A 27,894-nucleotide genomic window follows, 5' to 3' on the forward strand; every position below is an offset into this window, starting at 1 on the left:
TTTCTTCTGGCCTTTTGCAAAGGCCTAATCCCACTGAAGGGATTATGCAAAATCTCCTCGGTTTTGGAAGGCAGAGAGCTTTAAGAATTAGAGGAAAAGCAAGAAGAGAATCCTCTGGACTGAGAATAGTCCCAAGAGCAGTGGAAACACTTGCTCCGTGGCAGGTCCCCAGGATGGTCAACCTCTCAGAGGAGACGGCTGCTGTATCCTCAGGAGGTTGACCGAGTGTAGGGGATAAGCGTGATCTTCAAAATATTTAACACCTCTAGGATGACTGGAACAGACACCAGCCATAAACATCCGTTACAGCCCTACTAGTGAACACTGTCTAACTAGTATAGCCCGACTAGTCAATACTGGCTCAATATCAAATGCCCTGGTGGTGGGCGTTTGTTGTCTGTGCCGCCAGCATCCACCCTCTTCTGATAAGAGCACCAGGTTTTCTGGCCCATCGTGTGTTGTCTTGGTGAGACGGTCAATCAGAGGCAAGCCTAAGAGCCAAGCCAGGCCAACGGGATGCTGCCTCCTTGGAATCGGACACCGAGTGAAGTGGCGCTAGAATCTCAAATGGTTCACTCTCCGGCAGGGGCTGGCGCCCTGGAGGGTACTGTTGCTTTGTTACTGTTCTTTCTAACCTCTCCATGTTGTCCCTCCCAGTAAGCTCCTTTTTGCTTAAGTAACCAGAACTGGTTTCTGTTGCTTGCAACCCAAGGATTGTAGCTAATACTCCAAAGTCCTCGTGCTCGATAAGGATTTCTACGCCGGATGTGTGGCAGGGAAACCCTGGGGAATGGCTGGCCTTGCAATGGCCACTGCAGCCCCTGACAGCGAGGAAGGCAACAGGGACCACGCCACACTGGACATTAGAGGCTCATAATCTGTTTTCTGAGACACTCACACTCCGAGATTCTCACAGAATTCTGGGAGGGGTGGGGCCCCAATAATGAGACGGAATTTCCTACCACCTTGGTGGGATGTGGGACTCAGAGTCAAATTACGTTGATTTTAAGGAAACGATGAAAATGGTATTTCTTAGCAGGTCTGAGTTTGTGGGTTGAGCTTTGCAGTTGCTGCATAAATTGCACAAGATTATGAACAGGGACGCGATGACGATGCATTCCAGTTTCGTGGCACTGACACAGGCTTTGCCAACGCTACCCAGGTCCCCACAGCACACTCAAGCCAACGAATGATTGACTTTCTTCTGCAAAGAAGTCTGAGCTAGTGCACACGTCCATTTTTCTCTGTTGATGGATAACAGCTGCTTATATCTGTTTTTGGGTGTCCATCTTGCCTCTGTCACCACTAGTACCTTCCCTGGCCCCTCACGTGTGCTGTTCTTTTTGGTTCATTTGGGAAAATGTCAGTGCCTGACCACTAATCCTACACGTGGTTTATTATAATCAAGATTGGCGCATCCCTTAGACCAGCCGTTCTCGGCCTGGGCTGCACACTGGCATCACCTGGGGAGCTTAAAAATACTGCTGCCTGGCTCCCACTCTCAGGGAGTTTGAGTTAATTGATGTGGGGTACAGCCTGAGATGAAGGTTTCTCAAACCTCCCCAGGAGATTCTAAGGTGCAGCCCAGGTTGAGAACCACCATCTGAGATACTCAGAATCACACAAATGATGCAAACTCATCTGAGCCAACCTCCTGTCTCCATGTAGATGAATACTGAGGCCATATTAGAATCACTATGGGAACTTTTAGAACTCCCTCCCCCAGTGTATATTTCATTAGTCTGAGATGGGGCCTGGGTGTCAGTATTTTAAAAAGCATCCCAGGTGATTCTATAACATGCAGCTGGGAAGGTCCACAGCCCACTGTCGTCTTTATCGGGGATTCTCAAAGTGTGGTCCCCAACCCAGCAGCATCAGCATCATCTGGGAACTTGTTAGAAATGCCAACTCTCAGGCCCCGCCCCAGATCTACTGAATTGGAAATTCTGGGGGTGGGGCCCAGGGCTTTTCACAAGCCCCTAGGAGATCCTGCTACTTAAGTCTGAGAACCACTGTTCTTCATTCTCTCCAGGTCCCTTTTCCCAGCTTGGTCAGTCAACAGCGCTTCCATAGGGCCAACGTAATTCTTCCCTACTTTTCTGTCAAGTGCTCTTTTCTCTGTTACTTTGAACAACAAAGAGCCATTCTCCTCCATGTACTTGGACAGGATTCTGTCCCACCCTCCTGTTCTGGCCACAGATGGAGAGTACATTCACCAAGTCACAGAGAGGCGGTGTGGGTTACCTCGATCTCGCTGTCCCCTGCTGGGGAGGGGTCACTGCTCCGCTTAGACCGGCCTCGGAGCTTCCCGTCAGAGGCCCGGTGCGGCCGGTCTGTGTCTCCCTCTTTGGCCGGTGTGGAAGGTCCATTGTGTGTGCTATATTCACCTGGGGCAGGAAGGGGAAGGGTGGACGTGTCAGAAGCTTTGCTGCGTGTCTCCTCCTGGGAAATATCCCACCAGAACCATCTAGCTACACAGTGGGAGGTCCCAAGGGTAGCACCAAAAGCGAAGACCATGCGGAATCAAAATTACTCCTGAGAGTCCCCTTAATTACCCATCCATAATCATTCATTCACCCAACGAACATTCATTGAGCAGGCACAGTTCCAAGCCCTGGTTCTCACAGCATCTAAATTCTAGAGATAGGAGGGAGACACCAGACAAACAAGTAAATACATAATATGGCAGGTGGGGACATGTGTTGTAGAGAATTAATAAATCGGATGGGGGAACAGGAAGTGCTGGGGAGGGTCCTCAGGAGAAGTGGGCTGGTCAGGACGGCCTCTTGGAGAAGCGGACACCTGAGCAGGGATCTTAGAGCAGTGAGGGCGGGGCCACTGCGGGAGCTATAATTATGGTGAACAGAGTTTTGTGTTACAACTCTCTATATATCCTAAAGCCTGGGACTCCCTAGACTAACAAGATGAAGAAAATAAATATTTATACACAGCTGGGCATCCAACTCTCCTACCTTTAAGAGACCCCTCCTGTGGAGTTAATGGGGGGTGTGTGGGGAGAATTCTCTATATTCCTGTCTCTATGCAGCTTGCGCTGTTCTCTATTAACAGCAAGTCTTTCAAGCTTTGCTTGTTAAGAGATTTGTCAATTTGAGACTTAAATGAGGTTATATATGTGAAAGCATCCAGTACAGGGCTGGCAATTAGGAGATGTCAATAAATGATTTGAATCGAGTTCTGGCCCGACTAGATCCACATACAGGATCAGTGAGAAGATGCAGGGCAGAGGGCGGGCACCTGCTACTTCTCATCGAGGTGGTGCTTCTGGACTCGGTGCGCTGAGAGGCTCCCACGCTCATGCCCTCAGGCAACTGTCTAATGACCCTGAACAAGTGAGCAGCACCCTCCCGGGACTCAGGTCCCAAAGCCAGCATCCAAGTCGTGTTGTTTTTAAGGCACGGAAGTTTTAAATACATAGCTTTTTATTAGGCTTTACTATCTTTAACTAACGAGGGAACTGAGGCTTATCAAGATGACGTAAGCCTGTTGTTACCCTGCAAATTAATGGTAGAGCCAGAACTAAAATTTGGGCCTGCCCTTGTCACCAGAGTGACAGAACTGTAAACCAGGGTGGAACCTTAGGGGATATCCCATCCCACTTCTCATTTTACAGCTGTTTTAGCTTCCAAACGTACCCAGTGGACTCCACCTCTCCTTCCATGATCGCCAGTTCTTGGATCACTGGGGGAAATGCTTTTGTCTAAAAATACTCGGCAATAGACCGATTCTTTTTCCTACCCTGGAAGGACTACTTCCCTTCAAAACCCAAGGGACTGAACTTTGTTTATTTAATATTTATAAAACTTCTCATTAGACTAAGGACATAATCAGAATAGAGGTGATTTTGAGTTGTCAGGACCGCTGGGCCATCTCCAGCTCCCCAGCATTCTCAGGATATAGCATTAGAGATTCCCAAACATCAATCTAGAGAAACTTTCTTCTGGAGGATGAGGAACAGGCAGTAAACAAATTCACAGATGCTCAGGAGTCATAAATAAGGTTTATCCTGATTCACTTGGTAATTCTAAGGCTATGGGGGCTTAGAAAACATTGGTTGACCCCATTAAAATCCAGACAAATATTTAAAAAACGAAAAATGCCAGCCACCTAAGAAATGTCTAAAAAAAAAAAAAAAAAAAAAAGCAATCCTGTTCCCAACCTTACACATTCTTGAGAATGAAGGCTCAAAGTTCAAGGTCACAGTCAGAGGTACACAGGCTACAGCAATTTATGTAAACCTTTCTTGGAGTCATTTCACTCTTTTTCTTTCTCCCCTTCTATGTTTTTTCTTATTTATTTTAACAGCTTTATTGAGGTATAATTGACACACAGTAAACCATATGTATTTAGAGCACACAATTTGATAAGTTTTGACATATGTATACATCTATGAAACCATCACTGCAATCAAGATAAGGAACAAAGCCAGCACCTCCAAGTTTCCTTATAATCCCTTTGTGGGGGATCTTCTTTCTTTCAACCAAAAATTAGTTTGCATTTTCTAGAGTTTGGGAATTACTTGAATTACTACAAGACTCAATCCATGTTGTTAGATATATATTGATAGTTCATTCTTTGTGTTGCTGAGTGCTATTCTATTGTATGGAAATACCACAGTTTGTTCATCTGTTCACCTGTGGATAGACATTTGGGTTGATTCTAGCTTTTGGTTGGAATAAAGCTGCTATGAACATTCACTTATCAGTCTTCGTATGGACGTAAGGTTTCTCTTTACAAGCGTGATTACTAGGTCATTTGCTAGGTCTATGTTTGACTTTTTAAGAAACTGCTAAATTGTTTTCCAAGGTGGTTGTATCATTTCACATTCCCATCAGCAGGGTAAGTGAGTTCTAGTTGATCCAGATCCTTGCCAACCTTTGGTATGGTCAGCCTTTGTGATTATAGCCATTCTAGGGGTTATGTAGTAGTATCTCATTGTGGTTTTAATTTGTATTTCCCTAATGACTATTGACTAACATCTTAATCACGTGTTTTTTTGCCATGCCTATATCTTCTTTGGTGAAGTGTCTGTTCAAATATTTTGCCCATTTCCTTATTGGGCTATTTGTTTTCTTATTATTGGGTTTTGAGAGTTCCTTATATATTCTGGATGGTTACTTTTATATGTCAACTTGACTGGGCTAAGGGATGCCCAGATAGCTGGTAAAACCTTATTTCTGGGTGTGTCTCTGAAGAGACTAGCATTTGAATCAGTAGACTGAGTAGAGAAGCTCGCCCTCCACAATGTGGGTGGGCATCATCCAATCCCTTGAGGGCCCAAATAGAATAAAAGGATGGAGGAAGGGTGAATTCTCCCTCTTCTTGAGCTGGGACATCCATCTCCTCCTACCTTCAGACATCAGAGTTCCTGGTTCTCGGGCCTTCTGACTTGAACTGAATTACACTACTGGCTTTCCTGGTTCTCCAGCTTGCAGACGGCAGATTGTGGGACCTCTTGGCCTCCATAACCACATGAGCCAATTCTTATAATAAATCTCCTCTTATATATATGTATATATATACTACTGGTTCTGTTTCTCTGGAGAAGTCTGACTAATACAACTTATCTTATCAGATATATGTTTTGCAGTTATTTTCTCCAAGACTGTGGCTTACCTTTTCATTCTCCTAACACTGTTTTTCGAAGAGCAAAAGTTTTAAATTTTCATAAAGTCCAATTTATATCATTTTTTTCTTTTTGGATCATGCTTTTGGTGTTATATGTGAGAATTCTTTGCCTAACTGAAAGTCACAAAGATTTTCTCATAGAAGTTTTACAGTTTTATATTTAGGTCTATGATCTATTTTGTGTTAATTTTTGTACATAATGTGAGGTATAGATTGTAGTAGTTTTTCTGAATATAGAAATCCAGTTGTTCCAGCATCTTTTGTTGGGAAGACTATCCTTTCTCCACTGAATTGCCTTTGAACCTTTGTCAAAAATCAGTTGTTCAGGGCCGGCCCCGTGGCTTAGCGGTTAAGTGCGCATGCTCCGCTGCTGGCGGCCCAGGTTCGGATCCCGGGCGTGCACTTCTCCGGCCATGCTGAGGCCCTGTCCCACATACAGCAACTAGAAGGATGTGCAGCTATAACATACAACTATCTACCGGGGCTTTGGGGGGAAAATAAATAAATAAATAAAATCTTTGAAAAAGTCAGTTGTTCATTTACATGTGGGTTTATTTCTGAACTCTCTATTTTGGTCCAGTGAACCACTATTTTTATGCCAATACCATACTCTCTTGATTACTAGGGCTTTGTAACAAGTCTTAAAATCAGATGGGTTAGCCTTTCAACTTTGTTCTTCTATTATCAGAGTTGTTAAGGCTATTCTAGGTCCTTTGTATTTCCATATGAAGTTCAGAATCAGCTTTCCAATTTCTACAAAAAAGCCTAGGATGTTGACAGAGATTGTGTTAAGTCTATAGATCAATTTGTGGAGAACTGACATCTTAACAATATTAAGTCCTCTGACTGTGAACAAGGCTTATCTCCCCATGTCTCTTCTTGAACTTCTTTCAGTAGTGTTTTGTAGTTTTAAGAATATGTCTTACACATCTTTTGTTGGATTTATCCCCAAGTATTTCATATTTTTTGATGCTATTGTAAATGGCATTTAAAAATAGTCTATTTGCTATTATTTGTTGTTAGTATATAGAAATATAATCGATTTTTATATATTCACCTACTGCCCTGCAACATTGCTAAACTCACTTTTTCTAGTAGCTTTTTTGTAGATTGTATCTGATTTTCTACATAGGTAATCACATCATTTTACTTCTTTTTACTTCATGAGATTTTGCTTCTTCTTTTCCAACATGGATGACTTTAATTTCTTTTTCTTGGCTTACTGCACTGGCTAGAAGCTCTAGAACAACGTTGAACAGAATTGGTAAGAGTAGACATCCTTGTCATGTTTCTGATCTTGGGGGATAGCTGTAGGTCTTTTGTAGCTGTCCTGGTTTAGTCAGTTTGGGCTGCTATAACAAAAATGTCATCGACCAGGTGGCTGAAACAACAGAGATTTATTTCTCGCAGTTCTGGAGGCTGGAAAGTCCCAGATAAAGGAACTGGCCATTTGGTTCCTGGTGAGAGTCCTCTTCCTGGTTCTCAGATAGTCGCCTTCTTGCTGTATTCACACATGGTGGAGAGAGAGATATTATCTCTCTCATGTCTCTTCTTATAAGCACACTAATCCCATTCATGAGGGCTCCACTCTCATGGCCGAATTACCTCCCAAAGACTTCATCTCCAAATACCATCACATTGGAGATTAAGGCTTCAACATACGAATTTGGGGGAAATACAAACATTCAGTCCATTGAATGTCTTTTCCTGATAAAGGAAGCTCCCTTCTACTTCTAATTTGGAATTTTTATCAGGAGTAGATGATAGATTTTGTCAAGTATTTTTTCTGCATCTATTGAGACGATATTTTTTCTTTTCTTTCCAGTTAGTCAATATGGCAAATTATACTGATTTTCAAATTTTAAACAAACTTTGCATCCTTGGGATAAACCCCACTTGGTCATTATCCTTCTTTAATATATTGTTGGACTTGATTTGCTAACATTTTGTTCAGAAATTCTGTATCTATGTTTATGAGGGATATAGGTTTGTAGTTTTCTTTTCTTACAATGTCTTTGTCTGCTTTTGGTGTCAGGGTAATGCTGGCCTCATAGAATGAGTTGGGATGTATTCCTTCCTCTTAAATTATCTTAAAGAAAGTGTAGAACTGAATTTCTTACTTACATATTTGGCAGAATTAATCAGGGAAGCCATCACGGCCTGACAATTTCTTTGTGGGAACATTTTTAACAAAAAACTCAATTTATTTAACAGATATAGGCCTGTTTAGGCTATCTATTTCTTCTTGAGTAAGCTTTGGAAGTTTTTGTCCTACAGAGAATTTGTCCATTTCATCTAAGTTGTCAAATTCATTGGCATGATGTTGTTCATAAAACTGCCTTATCATCCTTTTAATATCTGTAGGGTCTGTAGTGATATCATCTCTCTCATTAAAAATTTTTTTTTATTTGATAAAACCTCTTTCATTTTATTGGTAATTTATGTTTTCTCTTTATGTCTTCTCTTTCCACATCAGTCTGTCTAGAGTTTTATCAGTTTTACTGATCTTCTCAAAGAATCAGCTTTTGGTTTCACTGATTTTCTCTATTGTCTTTCTGTTTTCAGATTTCATTGATTTCCATTCTGATCTTTATTATTTCCCTTCTTCTGATGACTCTGGGTGTACTTTGCTCTTCTTTTTCTAGTTTCTTAAGGTGGAAGATGAGGCGTTTGGTCTGAAACCTTTCTTCTTTTCTAATATAGGCATTTAGTGCTATAATTTCCCTTTAAGTATTGCTTTAGTGACATTCTGTAAATTTTGATATGTTGTATTTTTATTTTCATCAAGTTCAGCATACTTTTTCATTTCCCTTTGATTTCATCTTTGACCCATGGTGTACTGGTCAGGGTCCTCCAGAGAAACAGAACCAATAAGATCTATAGAAATATATATATAAGAGGAGATTCATTATAGGAATTGGCTCATGCAGTTATAAAGGCCAAGAAGTCCCATAATCTGCCATTTTCAAGTTGGAGAACCAAGAAAGCTGGTGGTATAATTCAGTCTGAGTCTGGAAGCCAGAGAACCAGAAGGGCAGAATGGGGGAGGTTTAGGCCCTGCTGGTGTAAGTCCTGGAGTCTGAAGGCCCAAGAACCAGGAGCTCCAATATCTGAAGTCAGGAAAAGACGGATGTCCCAGCTCAAGAAGAGAGAGAGAGAGAGAGAGAGATCACCCTTCCTCTGCCTTTTTGTTTTATATGCGCCATCAGTGGACTGGATGATGCCTGCCCACACTAGTGAGGACAGATCTCTACTCAGTCTACTGATTCAAACGCTAGACTCTTCTGGAGACGCCCTCATAGACGCACCCAGAAATAATGTTTTATCAGCCATCTGGGCATCCTTTAGCCTGGTCAAGTTAACAAATAAAAATAACCATGACCCATGGGTTATTTAGAAGTGTGTTATTTAGCTTCTGAATATTTGAGAATTTTCCAGAAATCTTTCTGTTCTTTATTTCTAATTTAAAATTCCACTGTTTTCAGAGAGCATACTTTGTATGCCTTGAATCCTTTTAAATGTAATCAGACTTGATTTATGGGCCCGAATATATCTATTTTGGTAAATGCCTCATGTGCACTTGAAAAAAAGGTGTATTTTGCTGTTGCTGAGTGGAGTGGCTTATAGACAGTCTGCTACATCTAGTCTTTTCTTTTCACTCTAGTTCCCTCACCAGAGAAAATGACTATTAACAGTTGCTTTTGCATCCTTCCAGAAAATTCCTACACAAATATGAGTATTAAACTATACTTGTATTTTAAAAAGCCCCCAAGATCATGTTATGCACATAGTTCTGCATCTTTCTTTTTTTCACCTAACACAATAGCTCAAAGAGAGATCCATATTAGCGTAAATATATCTACCTTACTCTTTTTAACAGATGTATAGTGTGCCACTGGTGGATGCACCATAATTTATTTAACCTGACTCCTGTTAATGGCTATTTAGGTTGTTTCCAGTCTTTTGCTGTGATGATGTTGCCATAAATATTCTTTTTACTCACGTCTTTGTGCCTATGTGGGAGTTTACCTTTAGAATAAATTCTTAGAAGTAGAATAATTGGGTTAAAGAGGACATGCATTTTTAATGGTGTTAGATGTTGCCATATGGCATGGAAGAGACTTCCATGTTTCTTCTGGAGAGATTTAAAAGAATTTCTCCTTCTACTGACTGAGGCAGATGATCTAAGAAGGTAAAAAAATCCTACAACTTCTTTTCAGATAATTTGTATCATACTTAAAAATTTAAAAAGAAAAATGTCCTTAAACAACTACTACTAATTTGTCTTTTTTCTTGAGCGGTGTCAGATGTTCAGATTTTGCCCTCTCCATCAGCAAATTGCCCTGCAATCATCTGCAAATTGCTGGGGCTTCATATAGCTGCTAATGCACGTCAATGCAGACTGTACTGCAGCAGGGCTGGGGGCTGGGCAGGGAAAGGAGCATCAGGACACTGTATCCCGGCAACACAAAGAGTGAGCATCATCTGTCGGTAATACAGAAACCTCTTGAGCCTCAGGAGTTTGGAACCAACCACTCAAGGAGACCCTGGATAATTTCAAAAATGGAGGTTTTATGGGAAATTTTAAGACAGTGCATGAGTGTGTGTGTGTGTGTGTGTGCGTGCACACGTATTCTTACAGGCTCTTCCTTTATAATGGACACTGGGGAAAAGAGGCAATAGACCTTGGTTATAGCTGACAATTATTTATGTCATTAGATTTTATGTGAGCTTGTTAGACACACAGTAAAAACCATCTCAACCACTTATTATTGAACCTTAGACCAAGGGATAAAAGAAGAACAGGGGGAAACAATAAAGAAAAATTTCAGAGAGACACAAGGAGCCTTTATATTCGCTCCTCACGGGGAACAAAGACGACCTTCCCACATAACCCAAATTCTTGGAAAGTAAGTCTTTGGAATTCGGTTCACCATTGAATTATAGATAGCAGCATCTACTTGAAGATTTCCTGCCTATTATTTCCTCTCTGCCCTAATTTTTCACCAGTTTTTTGTTTTTCTTTTGCTGAAACCAATTTGGAGAGGCCACATTCTGAAAAGCAGGATAGTCAAAGATGATTCAGGACTACGACAAAGAAAAGGTTGTTAAATTTCATACCCTTCAAAGAAAGCACTTTGGAAGTTGTTAAATAGGTACTATGCACTCATTAAATACTCTGTGATGAGATCACAGTGACCAAAATCAATGCTCAAGCCCTAAACTTCCTCAAAAGTTGACTGAAAAATGCTTGGCCACGTTGCCTCCACTTATGACCAAACAAGGATAACTAACTCGCCCCCAGTGATGGAAAATACGAGGGCTAAAGGCAACGGCTGCACGGGGAACCCCAGGAACAAAGGTGGTGGGTCTCCACTATTGTTCTTTGTCTAACCATCAACCAATTAATATTTATGGAATGGATGTCCACACACCCTCACGCTAGCTCAGCTTCTACAAAGCTCCAGCACGTCAGTAGGTTTCAGAAAAGAAGAGAAAAGAACAAAACACAATGATATCTACTTTTCTTTTGGACATTCTAATTTACTGATGTCATGTCATTTAACATTGATAAGCCCAAACCACGTCATAAAAGGAGACACGTGCACAGCAGATCTGTGGAATGAATGAACAAATCCACAGGTTGGTGAGCTGCACAGAGATGTACGTCACCAAGGGGCCAGGACACAGACTCTGCCACATGTGGCTCACAATCTAGGCGGGATCCATATCAAGGTTGTGGACATCTGTTCTTTTTGCCCACTCAGTGTCTCTTCCGTCTTTTTCTGGGTACAGTGCTCTGGGTTTCTTTGGGAAACCACCTCCCCCTCACTCTCAGTCCTTGTGGTCCGGGTGGGGCTGACCCCAACTCTGCCTCCAGCTGTGGGCATGAGAACCAGCTCTTCCGTTCTCATGAGAACCCATCCCAGCAGCCATCCCACCAGCCACAGAGACTGGTTTGAGGATGGGCATCTGACCTAAGCGAGGCCAATGGGAGCATTAGCTGGGACTTCTGCAGGAACCATCAGGAAGGAGGAACTCTCTCTGCTGGGGTGGACAGCAGGCAGCAGGACCGAATCCTGGAGCAGCTGGCGGCCATCTTTGCCACCATAGAGGGAGAGCCTGCTTGAGAGGGAAATGAACCCAGGAAAACGCAGAGCTAGAAGGAAGAGAGTGATGGAGTCCCAACATTTTCATCTGAGCCCCTGGACCCAGCCCTGAACTCCTGTGCATCTTGGTTACATACATCTAAAAATTCCTTTTTTTTTTTTTTTGCCTACACTAGTTTGAACTGAATTTTCTTTTCTTTTTTCTCTTTGTGAGGAGGACTAGCCCTGAGCTAACATCTGATGCCAATCCTCCCCTTTTTTTCTAGAGGAAGATTGGCCCTGGGCTAACATCCGTGCCCATCTTCCTCTACCTTATATGGGATGCCGCCACAGCATGGCTTAACAAGTGGTGCATCAGTACGTGCCTGGGATCCGAACCTGCGAACCTCGGGCCACTGATGTGGAGTGCATGCACTTAACTGCTGCACCACCGGGCTGGCCCTGAATTTTCTGTCTTTTGAAGCCAAAAAGTCCTGACTAATAAAAGGGTTTCCTAAAACTGCTGTGTCATTGGAAAGGCATGCACTTAAGGATTTTTTGAAGGATTCTAGAATTCTCAAGGACCTGGATTAGAGAGAGAACCAAGGTTTGAAGGCTCTGCTCTTCTGTTCCCAAATGGGTTTTAGATAACATAGTCTCAGCTGTGTGTGGCTAGTGAGTAGCTGGAACACTGGTTATGGAGTCCAACGGGCCTGGGTTCGAATCCCAGCTCCACCAGTTACTAGCAAGTCACGTATCACTCTGATCCTCATTGTTCTTATCTGGAAAAGAGGGGGTAATTGAGAACCTATTTTTGTGAGGATTATGACTTTCCTTATCACAGCTTGTAATTATGTATTTGTGTGGTCGTTTGATTACCATCTGCAAAGATCAAGTCTATACTTTATTTTATTTCCCAAATTAAGGGTTACCTGGAAAACAGCGGATGCTTAGTGAATATTTGTTGAATCAGTACATAAATAAGAGATTAGAGAAGACCACACAGGTATGTCCTTGGCACATAGTGGATGGGCAATAAATACTAGTTTCCTTTCCTAGAGGACCAAGGCTCACAAACTCCGCTTCCTACAAGGGCCAGGCAGGTAAGGAACTTGAGGTGAGCTGGCTAGACGTGGAATTGTGAGTGCCTGTCCAAACGGGGCAGACATTACTGAGCTCTGGCCAAGCTTATCACTTAGAATGTGGACCTAGAGTGACCAGATCTTCTTTCAAGAGAAGGCAGAAATGAGAATTTTTAGGTAAAAATTTCTGACTTTTAAACATGGGTGCAATTAGATAGACACACACACATACACACACACACACACACAGAGAAAGGCCAACAAAACATGTCCGAGGGCTGGATTTGGCCCTTGGGTGACCAGTTCATTACAATGGGACCTGCGTCCAGTCTACCCTTCGCGTAAGAGCGCAGACCACAGCCACAAATGACCGTGCGACATTGACTGTACGTACCGGCAAGCGACTCAGAACTCTGGTTGGGGACGTTGTGAGATGCCTCCTGGAGGACGTAGGGGGATGTGGAGAGGGGGGACGGGCAGATGCTGCTGGCCGGGACGTATGGAGGGCTGTAGGACGAGCTGTAATACTGGGAATACTGGCTCTGGGGGAAGCCGGGGTAGGGAGGATAGTCCTGGAAAGGGAAGCACACAAGTGGTGAGTGAGGAGGCCTGTCTGGGCCTGGGCCTTCAGTCAGTGGATGAGGGCAGAGGGCCTCGTGGGCTGGTCTCCCGTGTCTGTCTCTGTCTCTCTCCCATCAGAATAAAAGCTGTGCGAAGGTGGGGACTTCCCCAGGAGCAGACCTGAGACAAGGATTCAAGTGCGAGTAGCATATCTGGGAGGAAAGGGGGCACCGGTTGGGGCGTGGGGAAGTGAGACAGTGAAGGAGGGAAAGCAGCCGGTACAGGGGCTTCTAAGTGGGGACTGGAGCGGAATTCTACTGGGGAAATGCTGGGATCGTATAAAACACACATCTCAGAACCATCTGTCCGAGGGGCAAGGCAGCCGGGGTGTCTATATACCAACTCCAGCCAGTGTCTGCTTAGCGCTGCCCCCAGGGGTACTATATACATAGACAAAATATAGAGTACACCGGAATAATACAAAATTAAAGGAAACAATTTTCATGTAATCCAAGGTTTAAATTATTTAGATTCTTCAGCTCACTAAGAAAGAAATAGTGGATTCCCCATATTTAAATATATTAACTATTCCTAAAGCCCATCCACCTTGGGGTAGTTTTGTTTCAACACTAGCCTGCAAGCATGTTACCCTTTTGTTTTGAAATAATTTTGGACTGAGAGGAAAGGTACACAAACAGTACAGAGTTACCCTACACCTTTAGCAGGTTAATTCTTAATTCACTCTCGAAGAGAAACCAAGAGAATCCAACTATTAGCCAGCACTCATCTTGACATGCTTGACTTAGTTCGATTTAACAAGCATTTATAAAGCCCCCACTGTGAGCTGGGCACGTGGCACTGGGATGCAGAGTGAAGAAGATGTATTTTCACCCTTGAGCAGCTCATGGCCTGGCGAAAGAGCACGTGGCCTTTGCATTCATATACTGCAGAGTCAACAGTCAACGGGTGTCTTGGGCTCAGGTCAAGATGGAGCATATAATGTCGTCTATGTCCTCTTGGAAATCTTCTAGGAATATAGAAGATTTATACCTTTCCAATGGCTTTGTGTACAATCTGGCCCCTGTAGCCCCCAAACCCAGGGAATAAGAGGCTGGGTTTCTGGTGGAGGTCGTGGGCACAAATGGGCTCTCTGGGCGCCCTGAGTCAAGGGGACCCCTTAAGGAAAGAACCGAGGAGACAGCCGGTGGGGAGCTATGCTCACCTGGTGCACACTTCCGAATCCGGCCGCGTTGGTCAGTCCATTGGCTCCTTGATAGATCCCGGCCGTGCCTGCGGTAAGGAGGGACAGGGGTAAGATGAGGTTTCTCACAGTCAGAGGGGGTGCAGAGGAGAAGGATGCAGCAGAGAGGTGGGGTCGTTGAGGTCTGACAGGCTGGGATGGAACCTGTGGCCTTAGCAAGTCACCAAACGTCTCTGAACCCCAGTGCTCTCAATAATGAATAAAATGACACCTTCATCAAAGGATTGTGGTGAGAAATAAATGAGACAGTGCACATAACACAGTTTCTGGTATTCGATAATCATGCTTTAAAAATTAATTATTTTAAAAAAATGTAGTAAATGTACATAACAATTTACCATTTTAACCATTTTTAAGTGCACAGTTCAGTAGCATTAAGTATATTCACATTGCTGTGCAACCATCGCCACCATCCATCTCCAGAGCTTTTTTCATCTTGTAAAACTGGAACTGTGTACCCATTAAACATGCACTCCCCATTTTCCTGCTCCCCCCAGCCCCTGGAAACCACCCTTCTACTTTCTATCTCTATGAATTTGGCTACTCTAGGAAGCTCCTATAAGTGGAATCCTACAGTATTTGTCCTTTTGCGACTGGCTTATTTCATTTAGCATAATGTCCTCAAGGTTCATCCATGCTGTAGCATGTGTCAGAATTTCCTTTCTTTTTAAGGCTGAATAATATTCCAATGTATGTGTATGCCACACTTTGTTTAGCCACTCATCTGCTGATGGACACTTGGGTTGCTTCCACTTTTGGCCATTGCAAATAACGCTGCTATGAACAAATGGGTGCACAAATGTCTCTTCATGACTCTGCTTTCAATTCTTTTGGCTATATACCCAAAAGTAGAATTGCTGGGTCACATGGTAATTCTATTTTTAATTTTTGAGGAACAGTTATACTGTTTTCCACAGCAGCTGCACCATTTGACATTCCCATCAACAGTGTACAAGGGTTCCAATTTCTCTGTATCCTCATCAACACTTATTTTCTGCTTTTGTTTGACAGTAGCCATCCTAAGGGGCGTGAGGTGGTAATAATTATGTTTTGAATAAATGAATAAAGTGACTTTACCCTCTGAGCTTTAGTTGTCCCATCTATAAGATGGGAAGATAAATACTACCATTAATAGAAAATACGATTTAGTGAGTGACTGAGTACATGAATGAAAGAGTGGGGTGTCCTTTAAGATACGGTGGTCAGGGAAGGCCTCTGAGATGACACGTCGGCTGACACACGAATTATGAGAAGCAGCCAGCGATGGAAACATCTGGGGGGAGGAGTATTCACAAAGCATGAGTGCAAAGACCCTGGGGTAGGGACTAGCTTGACAGGTTAGAGAAACAGAAAGAGGGCCAATGGGGCAGGAGCCCAGAGAGAGGAGACAGTGGCTATAGCAACGACAGCAGTGACCTCGCCTGTGTCAGGTGCCACTGTGAGCTCTTCATGGGGAAAGAGAGGCATGAAAAGTCAAGTAACGGCCCTAGGCGACACAGACAGTGAGTGACAGGGCTGGGGCTGGAACTCAGGCAGCCCGGCTCTGGTCTGTGTTTTCAACACCACTCTATGCTGCTGTTGCTGCTTCTTTTTAAAATTGTCTTTTGGGATATAATTTCTATACTATAAAATTTCTCCACTGTTAGTGTCCGTTGGATGATTTTTTAAGTGAAGTGATCTAACTGTGCAACCGCCAGCACAATGGAGTTTGAGAACATCTTCATCATCCCCAGTGTTCCTTCCTGCCCGTTTGTAGCCGACCCCCTCCTCCCCCCAGCCTCAGGCAGCCACTGAGCTGTTGCTGATTGTAGAGTTTTGCCTTTTCTAGAAATTTCATAGAAATGGGATCATACAAAAGGTACTCGTATGATCTGGCCTCTTTCCCTTAGCATAACACTTAAGAAGTTCACGCATGTTGTAACATGTATCAGTAGTTCATTTCTTTTTATTGCTGAGTAGTATTCCACGGTACAGATGTACCACACCCAATTTTTGGCTGTCATGGATAATGCTGCTATAAATATCTGTGTACAAGTCCTTGTGTGGATACATGTTTTCATTTCTCTTGGGCTGACTCCTAGGAGTAGGATTGTGGAATCATGTGGTCAGAGTATGTCTTTCTTTTTAAGAAATGGCCAAACTGTTTTCCAGAGTGGCCGTGTCATTTTACATCCCTGCTGGCAATGCAAGAGAGTTCCCGTTTCTCCCACATGTGGTATTTTCAGTCTTTTTGATTGTAGCCATCCTAGTAGGTATGTAGTAGTAGCTCATTGTGTCTTTAAGCAGCATTTCTCTAACCATGTTGAGCATCCCTTGATGTGCTTATCAGCCATTCATGTATCTTCTTTGATGAAGATCTATTCAAATCTTTTTTTTTTTTTTGCAGAGGAAGATTAGCCCTGAGCTAACATCAGCGCCAATCTTCCTCTACTTTATATGTGTGTCGCTGCCACAGTGTGGCTGATCAGTGGTGTAGGTCTGTATCTGGGATCCGAACCCGTAAACCCAGGCTGCCAAAGCAGAATGCACCAAACTTAACCACTATGCCATGGGGCTGGCCCCTATTCAAATCTTTTGCCCATTTTTAAAACAAGTTAGGTCTGTCCTCTTATGACTGAGTTGTAAGAATTCTTGATATATTCTGGACACAAGTTCTTTGTCAGATATATGATTTGCAAATATTATCTCCCAGTCTGTAGCTTGTCTTTTCACTTTCTTACTGGCATCTTTTGAAGAGCAAAAGTTTTTAAGTTATCAATTTTTTCTTTCATGGATCTTGCTTTTGCTGGCTAACTCAGGTCATAAAGATTCTTTCCTATGTTTTCTTCATGAAATTTTATAGTTTTAGCTCTTACATTTAGGTCTATGATTTAATGTAAGTTAATTTTTGTGTATGGTGTGAGGTAAAGGTCTTAATTAATCATTTTGTCTCCAATAGTTCCAGCACCAATGTAAAAAGTTTATCCTTTCCCCCACTGTATTACTTGGCACCTCTGCCACAAATTAACTGACAATAAATGTGAGAGTTTATTTCTGGACTCTCTATTCTGTTCCACTGATGTATTGATCCTAAACCAATTCCATCCTATCTTGATTACTATAGCTTTACAGTAAGTTTTGAAATCAGGTAATCTAAGTTCTCCAACTTTGTTCTTCTTTTTCAAGATTGTTTTGGCTTCTATGTATAAATTCGGCATTTACCTATCAACTTTAGAATAAGTTTGTCAATTTCTATTGGCCAGAAGGAAGTGGCACATTTTTCAAGTGTGTCAACCCAGAATTCTATATCCAGTGAAAACATCCTTCAGGAATGAAGGGAAAATCAAGACATCCTCAAATTAAGGAAAACTAAGAGAACCTGTCACAACAGATCTACCCTGAAAGAATGGGTCCAGGAAGTTCTTGAAAGAGAGAGGGGGTAAAAAAAAAAAAAAAAAAAAAGGAATCTTGAAATATCAGGAAGGAAGACAGAAAAAGCAAAAGAGTGAAAATATAGGTAAATAAATTCTTTTCTCTGTGTGGTTATGCCACCAACTCAACATACAGTTAGGTTCACAAGAGTGTGCTATCAAATTTTAGGAATTACTTTTGCAAATATGTTTTATAATTATATAAAATATTGAAATGGTTACAAAGTCAGTCTACAAAATAAACTATATCCCCACCCCAGGGGTGAGGGGCTATGTGCTGGGCACTGGGAAGGTACTGGAGAAGCAAGTTGCTGGGAAGCACTTTCACTAGGAGTCGGGGGACACAGGGTAGGGTTCCGTAATGCCAACTGGGGAGGGGGTAGGACCAGGGAAGGCTTCCTGGAGGAAATGACATCTAAACTAATCTCTGAAGGATGAGGAGGAGCTAGCCAGGTGAAGAAAGCGAGAACCAGGAACACGGCCACATCTGAGCATTCTCTCCTGATCTCCATTACCTGGCCTAAGGTCCAGATACCACAGAATCTGTCCACACCAGTGTGGCATGCCAGGATCCCATTCTGTCCTCGATGGCCAGTCCAGACACGGCTGGCAGAAGGTTCTGGCCAGCCTATTCCATTCAAGGTCATTTTTTGGGCCCTGGTTAGCATGGCAACCCTACCCACTGAAGCTTAGGAACATGCCTGCCTGAGGAAGACTCTTGGATGCCATGTTTTCTCTTCTGATTTCTCTTGTCTATTGTGTCAACCTTCTCAGTGACAACTTAGGGCAGGTTTGGAAACAAACAGGCCACAAACTCGTCCCTTGGTCTCCTTTCTCCAAAATAGCCTCTTGTTTGTTTTTATTTCGTGAGCCAGGGTCATCTGAAGAATGGACAGCTGAACAAACTGTAGTGTGCCAAGGGCAGTCACGAGCCCCTGCAGGGACATCCATCCCATGCCAGAGAGGACCCGGGAGAAAGGGGGCACGTAGCCCCAGAAATCTTGTGCCACAGTATGTGGTCTCCAGAGGGTGTTGCAATGGACCCACCTTGAGCTGGAATGTTAAACACTGACTTCTTGCCTCGGTCTGGCTGGTGGAATGCCCAGTGAGGGCTGGGGAAGACCAGGACGAGATGAGGAAAACATCCTCTCCTAAGGTGATGGAGGCAGGTCCTGCTAGTGGCCTCCCAGTATCCATTCACCTCTACTCTCTCAGATGAACAGAATCTCTGCTTTTAAGCTGGGCCCATGGCTAATTAGAATAAGCACTATATTTCCCAGCTTCCCTTGTGGCTGGTGTGGCCATGTGAAGAGTTCTAGACGAGGGAAGAGGGGTAAATTAATGTGTTAACTTCCCAGGTGTGCCCTTAGAGGGCAGGGCTGGGTCTTCCCTTTCCCTGAGGGATGGGGCCACCTTGGATCACCCAGCCGAGCAACAAGATGGAAGGAGCTTGGGCCCCTGTCACATCTGCAGATGAGAACTGCCACATCAGTTTGGACTTTTAGGTAAGAAAGGAAAAAGCTTCTTTCTTACTGAAGACATTGCTATTTTGTGCATTTGTGTGACACACGAAGAAGTGCCATCTTTTCTTTTGGTTTATTGGTTTTCTTGGGTTTTAAGTAAAAGTAGACTCCTAATGCCTGGCTCAATAAAACAATTTTTAAGTGGATATTCATTCATTCAACAATTCATTTCCTAGTGATGTGCCAAATATTACTGTGTCAGGCACTGTTCTAGATATTACAGTAACCGAGGAGTTGACGCTTACGTTCAGAGAGGAGAGACAGAACACAATCAAGTGAATACATAGATACACAGGACTGAAGATAATTCCCGACAGATGAAAATGCAGTGATGCACTAGTGCAGCACTACTGAAGCATGGACTGCAGTGTGCCCGCACACTGTTTATTACTAGTCTGTGACGAGATAAATACAGAAATCAAGAGCCAGTGTGTAGAACATCCATCGTCTGCTGATCTGATAATAAAAAATCAGGGCTTGTCATTTGTATGCCTTTTAAAATTTTTCATTTTTTCTCAACTTTTTTTTCTCTATTGCCATTCTTTCCCCCCATCCTTTTTGACATTTTTTTCCCCCAATTGCCCCTCCCCCTATGAAATTTTAATATTGCAGATATGCTGTATATCTGCTTAGGTACTTATACATATTTGTGTTTAAAACAAAAAGCGTACGATGTTTTTGCCCCCGCTGTACAATGTTGCTCCAGAGAACAATTTTTTGCCCCCTTTGGGTGATACTGCCCCCACTGAGAATGCATGTTCTAGTGATTCATTTTTATTGTATTTTATGCTAAGTTAAAGAAAAAACCCTGGTCCTTCGCCACAGTAAGTATGTGAAGTACTGGGTGATACTGCACCTGGAGGTGGACCTCGGTACCAGGTAAAGCGGTTCCCAGCATTGGGTGCCGTTGTGCATAGTGACTTGTTTGATGCTGCTGGTCCACCCTCCAAGGGAAGATATTGTTATCCAGTTATAGGAACTCGGTGTCGGAAAAGTTCCGTGACTTGCCCAGTGACATCTGAGCTGAAATCTACTGCTCCTTGAGATCTACGAGGTTGGCCATGAAGAAACCCAAAAGAACACAAAACGGGCAGTAACCAGCGTTGGCAAGGATGCAGAGACATTGGAATCCTCGTATTTTGCTGCTGGAAGTATAAAATGGTGCAACCACCAGGGAAAACGATTTGATGATGCCTCAAAAGGTAAAGTAGAATTACCATATGACCCAGCAATTCTGCTCTTAGGTATATACCCAAAAGAACTGAAAATAGGTGTTCAAACAAAAACTTGCACACCCATGTTCACAGCAGCACAATTCACAGTGGCCAAAAGTAGAAACAACCCAAATGTCCATTAACTGATGAAAGGATAAACAAAATGTGGCATATCCATACAACGGAGTATTATTCAGCCATAAAAAGGAATGGAGTACCGATACACGCTACAACATGGATGAATCTCGAAAACATCACGCCGAGTGAAAGGAGCTACATACAAAAGGCCACATGTTGTATCATTTCCATAATTTATATGAAATATACAGAATAGGCAAGTCCACAGATACAGAAAATAGACTAGGGGTTGCCAGGGGCTGCGAGGAGGAGGGAATTGGGACTGACAGCTTAATGGGTTTCCTTTTGAGGTAAGGAAGATGTTTCGGAATTAGATAGAAGTGGAGGTTGCATGACATTCTGAATGCAGTAAATGCTACTGACTTGTACACTTTAAAATGGTTAATGGTTAATTTTATGTTATGTGAATTTTACCTCAATTAAAAGCAAAACAAAACTGCTGTTCCTGCTGCCGCCCAGTACTGTCTCCACAGCCTATCTCCCAGGCAACAGCAAAGGAAGGATCCAGAGAGGCCCAGAAAGATCAGGACCCCTCCCTCTGCCACACTCCTGGACACTCTGCACCTGGAGCCCTGAGAGAAGAGATGATCTCCGAGTATCAGAGATTCCTTCCATCCCACCCCCAGTTCGGGAACAACCTGTGCCCCTACTCCTTTGGCACCGACCTCACGTTCCCTTTCCATCTTTTTCTCTCCCTTTGCTGGTGACATTATGGCTTCATCTAACCAGGTTGCTGAGATTCCCTGCAGAAGGCTCTTCTGAACAGAGGGAAGACAAGCTGGGCCGGGTCCCCCAGGCACATGTCCCACTTTCTCAAATCACAAAACAGCTCTGGCATGCAGGGGCCGCTCGCTTACAATCCAGGTGAGATTTGGGATCTTTCAAACGCTGTCAGTTCGAAAAGAGGCATCCTCCTTTATTATGGCAGTCAGAAGGAGGGCCGGGGGCCCCCAGGGGGACACACTCTGTGTAAATTGGGAAGCGAACATGTTTACTGCACTGATATTTGCACACGACCCTGAGCCTTCCTGTTTGCCCAACGATCAGAGGTAATTGCATAAAAGCGTCGGCGCCCGCCTGTGATACCAGAGAACTGCCACCAACCCCGCACCAGATGTGCAATCAAGAGGGCCCTGCGGAGCGGCCTGCCGAATTCCAGAGCAGATTCGACACGGTGGATTAGACAGATAGAAATCACATCTATACGGGGATGTTTAACAGAGAGATTCGAAAGAAAATGCCGAGAGGTGTGCACTTTCTGGACATTCCCCCTCAACTCGTCTGCGAGGAAGCGCTCCCACGGTGGTCCAGGGTGGATGGTTTGATTTCATTCTTCCTTCCTCCACCGGGGACTCCTCACCACGTAATCACAAGTGGGAGGTGGGAAGCGAGTCTGGGATTAGGGGAGGAAGGAGAGCATGTCAGGGCCACGTTTTGATGCACGTGGGGACTTCTCCTCCCAGACAGTCACATCTGGGTCACAGGCCCTGTGCTGGGATGCACAAGTGGGCAGAAGAAATAGCAGAAATGAGCTACCCTGGCTCTTCTGTTCCAAAGTTTAGGCCCCAGAGTCTGGGAGGATTTGAGGTGCAGGCTAATGCTTCTGGAACTTTCTGTGAAAGACGAGAGTTTAAATTTTTAATGCTTTGGGGACGAAGATGTGGTTCGAGGCACGTGGCTAGCATGCGACCCATGCTACAGGCAATTCACCGCGTGATTCAAGAACTCCAGAACTGGTCTACACCCTGTGCTACAAGACGAGTCTGTGATCACGAGCTCCAATGTTGGGGCAACATCTAATTGCTGTGAAAGTTTCTCACTGTTACTTAGCTCCGTATTTATGTGATTGCAGGCCAGTAATAGCTTATGGACTGACTCCAGGTGGCAGCTGACTAAAAAATGGCTTAATAAGATATACGAAGGAAGAGGGATTTTCTTAAGGGGGCAGCAATTCTCTTGGCTAGAGAAATGGGGTGGGGCAAGAAGGAAGGGTAAGGAGTGGGTAGAGAAAGAGAAGGAGAATGAGCAGGGAGCCCTGGGGCAGAGGGATTCTGGTCTCTGTATCCACACACAGCTGCTGACAAAGCAGCGAGACCCCTAAACTGGAAGTGGCTGTGTGCGCTGAGTCGGAGATAGGCAGAGCTCCAAACCTTACAGGGCCAGCAGCTGAGGCAGGTGAGAGGAGGAGCTGGTGCAGCCACACTGATAAAGGGCAACTGACACAGAGCTTCAGTGTTGGGGACAAAAGGGAGTGGTGGGGATTGTGGCAAACTGGAACGCATAGTTTCTATCTTAGAAGGCAGCAGTTTGTGGCAGCCACTATTCCCCAGTAGGCATTCCCAACTCCTTTTTCCTTGCTAGCTTCTCTCCTTGCTTTCCCAGTTTCCCTCGCAGCTTCAGGATGGCCATGTAACCTAGTTCTGGCCAAGGGGCTTCTAGGAAAGACTTTTCTTTTGTTTCCCTGCTGGCTCTTCCCCTGGATCATGTGAGGATGTAATGCCTGGAGTTACAGCAGCCATCTTGGGACACGAGCTGCCAAACCAACCTTGGGGTCTAGACTTCTTGCTAAACACACAATAAATGCCTTATGGTTGAAGCCAATTCGCTGGGCTTTTTGTCACTTGCAGCCAAAAGCATTCCTAACTGATGCACTACTCCTAGAAATGTGTGTCTAGCGTAGCCAGGGCTTCTGATTTTTCAAGAGAAGTCAGAAATCTGGATTTGTACATGAAATTTCCCAATTTTTAAATGTAGGCAACAAATACAAATTAGTTGGACAAAACAAAAACATGTTTGCAGGGTGCATGTGGCCTATGGGTTTCCAGTTTATGACCTCTGGTCTAGGAAGACAGAACAGTGAAAGATTCCTGTGCCCGCGGTGTGGCAAAGACACAGCAATGATGAGCTCCAGACAGAAGGGGCCTCAAGGACTAAGAGTGGACGACTCAGGGGCAGCCAGGGTCTCAGAGATGGAGGACTCAATGAGCCCCCAACGCCATAGCACGTCGGCACTGGGTAAGATTCCAGAACCACGGCCAAAATTCTGGACAGTTTGGGGAAAGCCCCAAAAGACTAAGATGAAACTTCCCCACCAGCCCAGGGGAATGGTAGCTCAAAACAGAAATTATGTTGAAATACCAAAAATAAAGTCAGTTCTATTTTTTTACCCCCTTAAGCTCACAGATTGAGATTTATACCTACTATACAAGGGACAGAGGATTTCTTTATGTCCCTGGAACTGTGCCTCCGCCAACTGTCAGGGAACCTGTGTGGAAAGCATCCCTTTTTGTCATCCTGCAAAATGTTAGGTGCTAACGTCGAGTTAATTCAGTTCATGGCACATTTTCCTCATCAGTGCCCCCCAAGATTTCTCTTTTTAAAAATATGTTTCCTCTCACTCCCTGTCACTCCATAGGCAATAATTCTAGTGTGTCTGGTGCACATCCTTTCGTTTGTATGTGTTCTTGCAAAAGGTGCACTATGTTTTGTGGGCAGGTATATAATTTCTGTATATTCTATGTGTTACATGTCTTAAGTTTCTTGTTTTTTTCACCCAGGATTAAGTTCTTAAGACCCATCTATGTTGCAGTGGGAATGTCTGTCTGTTACATTTCGTTACTTTATATTTCACATGGTTTCTCAGTTTTTTTTGCCCAGCATCAAGTTCTTTGGCTCTGTCCCTGTTGCTCTGGGTGTGTCTCGTCTGTCACCCTGGCAGGTGCCCCGCCCTCCCTCATGTGCGTTCTCCATGTCTTTTCTGCTCCCTTTTCCAGAAGAACATCTGGGATTCCTCCATCTCTACTCACAAGACTGCCATCAACATCCTCGGACCTGTCCCTTTGTGGGCCTGCGTGTGAGTTTCCTAGGGATGTATCCCCAGGAGTGGGACAGCTGGGTCCTGAGGTTGTACAGACCTAACTTCCCCGAGGGCTGGGTGACAGCTCTCGGCATGGCTGCAGGCGCACAGTCCCACTGGCAGTGCCGACAGTTCCCACGTCCCCGCATCCCCGCCAACAGTTGGCATAATCCCACGTGCTAATTTTTCCTATCCCATTAGGACCAACGTGACAGCTCGTTTGTTGTCTTGAATTCACGTTTCTCTGATTCCTGGTGACTCTGTACATCCCTTCTGGGGCTTGCTGGCCTCTGCATGTCCTCCTCTCTTAAGGAGATGGTGACAGTCACCATGAAAACCTCTCTTCCCTTTCCTGGGCCACACTCAGCTTGAACTTAATCCAAGCCCTTGGAAGCCTCTCAGTTACTGGCATTAGCAGCTAGACAAATAATAATAAAACAATAATAATGATAGCCTCCACTTATCGAGCACTTACTACCTTCCCCAGGGCTAGTCATTTTACACGCGTTATCTTGTTTAATCTCCACCACAATCCTAGGAAATGGGTCCTGTTAGGAAGTGGCAGAGCAGGGGTGAGCCTGACCCCGAAGCCCAGGATCCCCGCCAGCCACTGTGCAGCCCTGCCCGCACACAGCTGTGAAAGAGCACAAGTCACGGCTCGCCGTAGTTCACTGCAGCCAGCCTGACTTCACTGTCACTCGCAGATTTGACGTGCCACCCCAGGCAGCGCAGAGAAGGCCTCACGGATGATCCTGCTCACCATGTTACCTGCGTTGGAATCCATCTTACAATTTCTTTCCCCGCAGCAAAGGGACCTACCGTCCTGGTCCACAGCGACACTCAAGAACATGTATTTATTCGTCTTAATTAAGTCCTAATGATGTCAATATTAAAATAAAACTGCTGAAAACATACCAGGACTGTAAGTCAAAAAGGTCTGGATATGTAATGGGGGAGGATAGAAAAAGTCATCAGCAGATAAAGTAGAAAATGGAAAAGCCATAAGTAGGTAGAGAGAGGTGAGCCGGTTATGAAACCCCACCCACTCATGTCCCCCAACCATGGCTCAGGCTCCAGAAAGGGACAAGTCACAGATCTTCACAGGTTGATGTCTCTTTTTCTTTTCTTCACCTGGCCCCACCCTCTACCTGTGTTCATTCATTCAGTCACTCATTTACTCAATGAACTTTTGCTGAGTGCCTAGTATGTGTCAAGATTTCTATCTTGAGAAAGAGCTGGGTCCTGTCTTTCTGGATCTAAGAGCCTAGAAGGGGATGGAAGACAACAGAGAATCCGCACATACTTGATTACGTGCCCTGGTGACTGTGGACAAGTGGTTGACCTTTCTAAGCCTCAGTTTCCCCCTCTGTAAAATGGAACTAAGCCTAGTTTATCTGGTTTATTATGAGGATTCTGTGAGATAAGGCACACAAAGGGCAGAGCCTAGCACAGAGTAAGTGTTCACAAATGGTAGCTGGGATTATTATTCTTTGCATGTTAATAGTCACCACTGGAGATATCAACAATGCTAGTATTTCATTGATCTCCATTTAAAGAAAATGTTCATGGAAATAAAAACATCTGGGGAAGATTTAAAAAAAACAAACACAAAACAACGTGGATAGGGCCAAACAGCAGACCCCAAATGAAAACAAAGGATTCTGGGGGACCCAGATGGAGCTCTTGGCTCTGAGACCAACAAGTACGCACGGTCCATATGCCAGCAAGGGTGGTGTCCCTACCCGTCTTGCTGACACTGAGTCGTCTAGCCCATTTTGCCATCTTAAAAAATCCAAACACGCAGCAGAGCCTGTCTCCCTGCATCTTTGCTCCACGTGGAGTCCAGCCCACATCTGTGTTTAATCAAATCAGTTGCTAAATGTCACAATGGCCTCATTCACAGGTAGCATAAAGCATATTTAACTGCTAATAAAACGATCTGCATTCCTGAGAATGCCATTTCAGATCGGCTGCCCTGTCACTGCGTCTCTGCCACACGAGTCGGAATAACGCCGGGGCAGAGACGGGGGAGACGGGGCCAAGGAGGGCACTGATGCTGCAGATGAGAAAGCGAGCACGTGTGGATCCACGTGTGTGGTGCGGGAAGATGTCCAACACGCAGAGCCAGGTGAAAAAAGGCACGGGGCAGGATCGTGAGCCTCTCTGAGCACACATGAGATTGAACTGGGTATTTGTTCATTTCAGTTACACAGAGGATTGATGAAGCTGGATTGCCTCTTAGAGGAGGCGGCAGTTGAACAGAAGCTGATGAATGGGAAGGAGCCAGCCACATGGAGATCTGGGGAAAGGGCATTTCGGGTTGGGCAAAACAGCAAAGTGCAAGGGCTGAGGTGGGAGGAATGGAAAGAAAGCCAGTGTGAGTGAAGTGGAGAGGATGCGGGGGCAGAAGGCACGGTGAGGTCAGAGAGGTCAGGCAAGGCTTGGTGGCCAAGTCACAGCAAGGCATTGGCATTTATTTCTGATTGTAATGGGAAGCCCTGGATGGAGGCTTTTCAGCAGGAGTGACATGATCTGATACAACACGGGGAAGGACTGACTGTGTGACTTCCTCACTCAGTGTGGTGGAAACAGATCAGGGGGTCACAATGGATCTCAAGACCAGATGCACTATTCTTACTGCCAAGGGTCTCCTCTGGAGGGATTTTTGGGAATGGTAACCCAAAAAGATCAGAGTTTCTGAGACAAGTCATACATGTCGGAGAGAGATTTGCACTGACATAGTGCCCAGGGAAGGCAATGACGGTAGACATAACTTATACTGCCCTGGTGGAAATATGGCGGGGATGGAGTATGTGACCCAGCCTGGACCAATCAGTGCATCACATTCCCTTGATCATAGCGATTGCTTTAGCAGTGTGCATCTGAACTAAGCAGATCCAAATGAGAGGGAATCTCAAGATCTTGTATGGTAAAGAGGCTGGAGGTGCTGCAGCCACTTGCTCACCATGAGGGCACTCGGCATTTACATGACTGCCTTCTTCCCCAAAGAGGTAACATACCCATTTTTCACTGACCAGACATGCAAAAATTGTCTGTTGAAGGAATAGATGGATGACTGAATCATCATTCTTGATGCTCCTCCCCGTCTCACAG

At 44.4% G+C, this 27,894-nt stretch overlaps 1 protein-coding gene across 3 annotated transcripts in view; it reads right to left on the minus strand.

Annotated features, from left to right (window-relative positions):
- EYA2 (EYA transcriptional coactivator and phosphatase 2) overlaps nucleotides 1-27,894 on the minus strand; it is a 178,204-nt gene that overhangs the window by 85,912 nt on the left and 64,398 nt on the right. For all 3 annotated transcript variants that reach the window (XM_058562106.1, XM_058562104.1, XM_058562105.1), the window contains 3 exons: nucleotides 14,601-14,668; nucleotides 13,212-13,389; nucleotides 2,245-2,387 (listed from right to left, as the gene is read on the minus strand). In XM_058562106.1, coding sequence (XP_058418089.1) covers nucleotides 2,245-2,387; nucleotides 13,212-13,389; nucleotides 14,601-14,668 — 389 coding nt within the window. The remainder of the gene's footprint in view (nucleotides 1-2,244; nucleotides 2,388-13,211; nucleotides 13,390-14,600; nucleotides 14,669-27,894) is intronic.

The sequence above is a fragment of the Diceros bicornis genome, chromosome 19, assembly GCF_020826845.1.
Source record: "Diceros bicornis minor isolate mBicDic1 chromosome 19, mDicBic1.mat.cur, whole genome shotgun sequence".
Classification (NCBI taxonomy): Eukaryota; Metazoa; Chordata; class Mammalia; order Perissodactyla; family Rhinocerotidae; genus Diceros; species Diceros bicornis.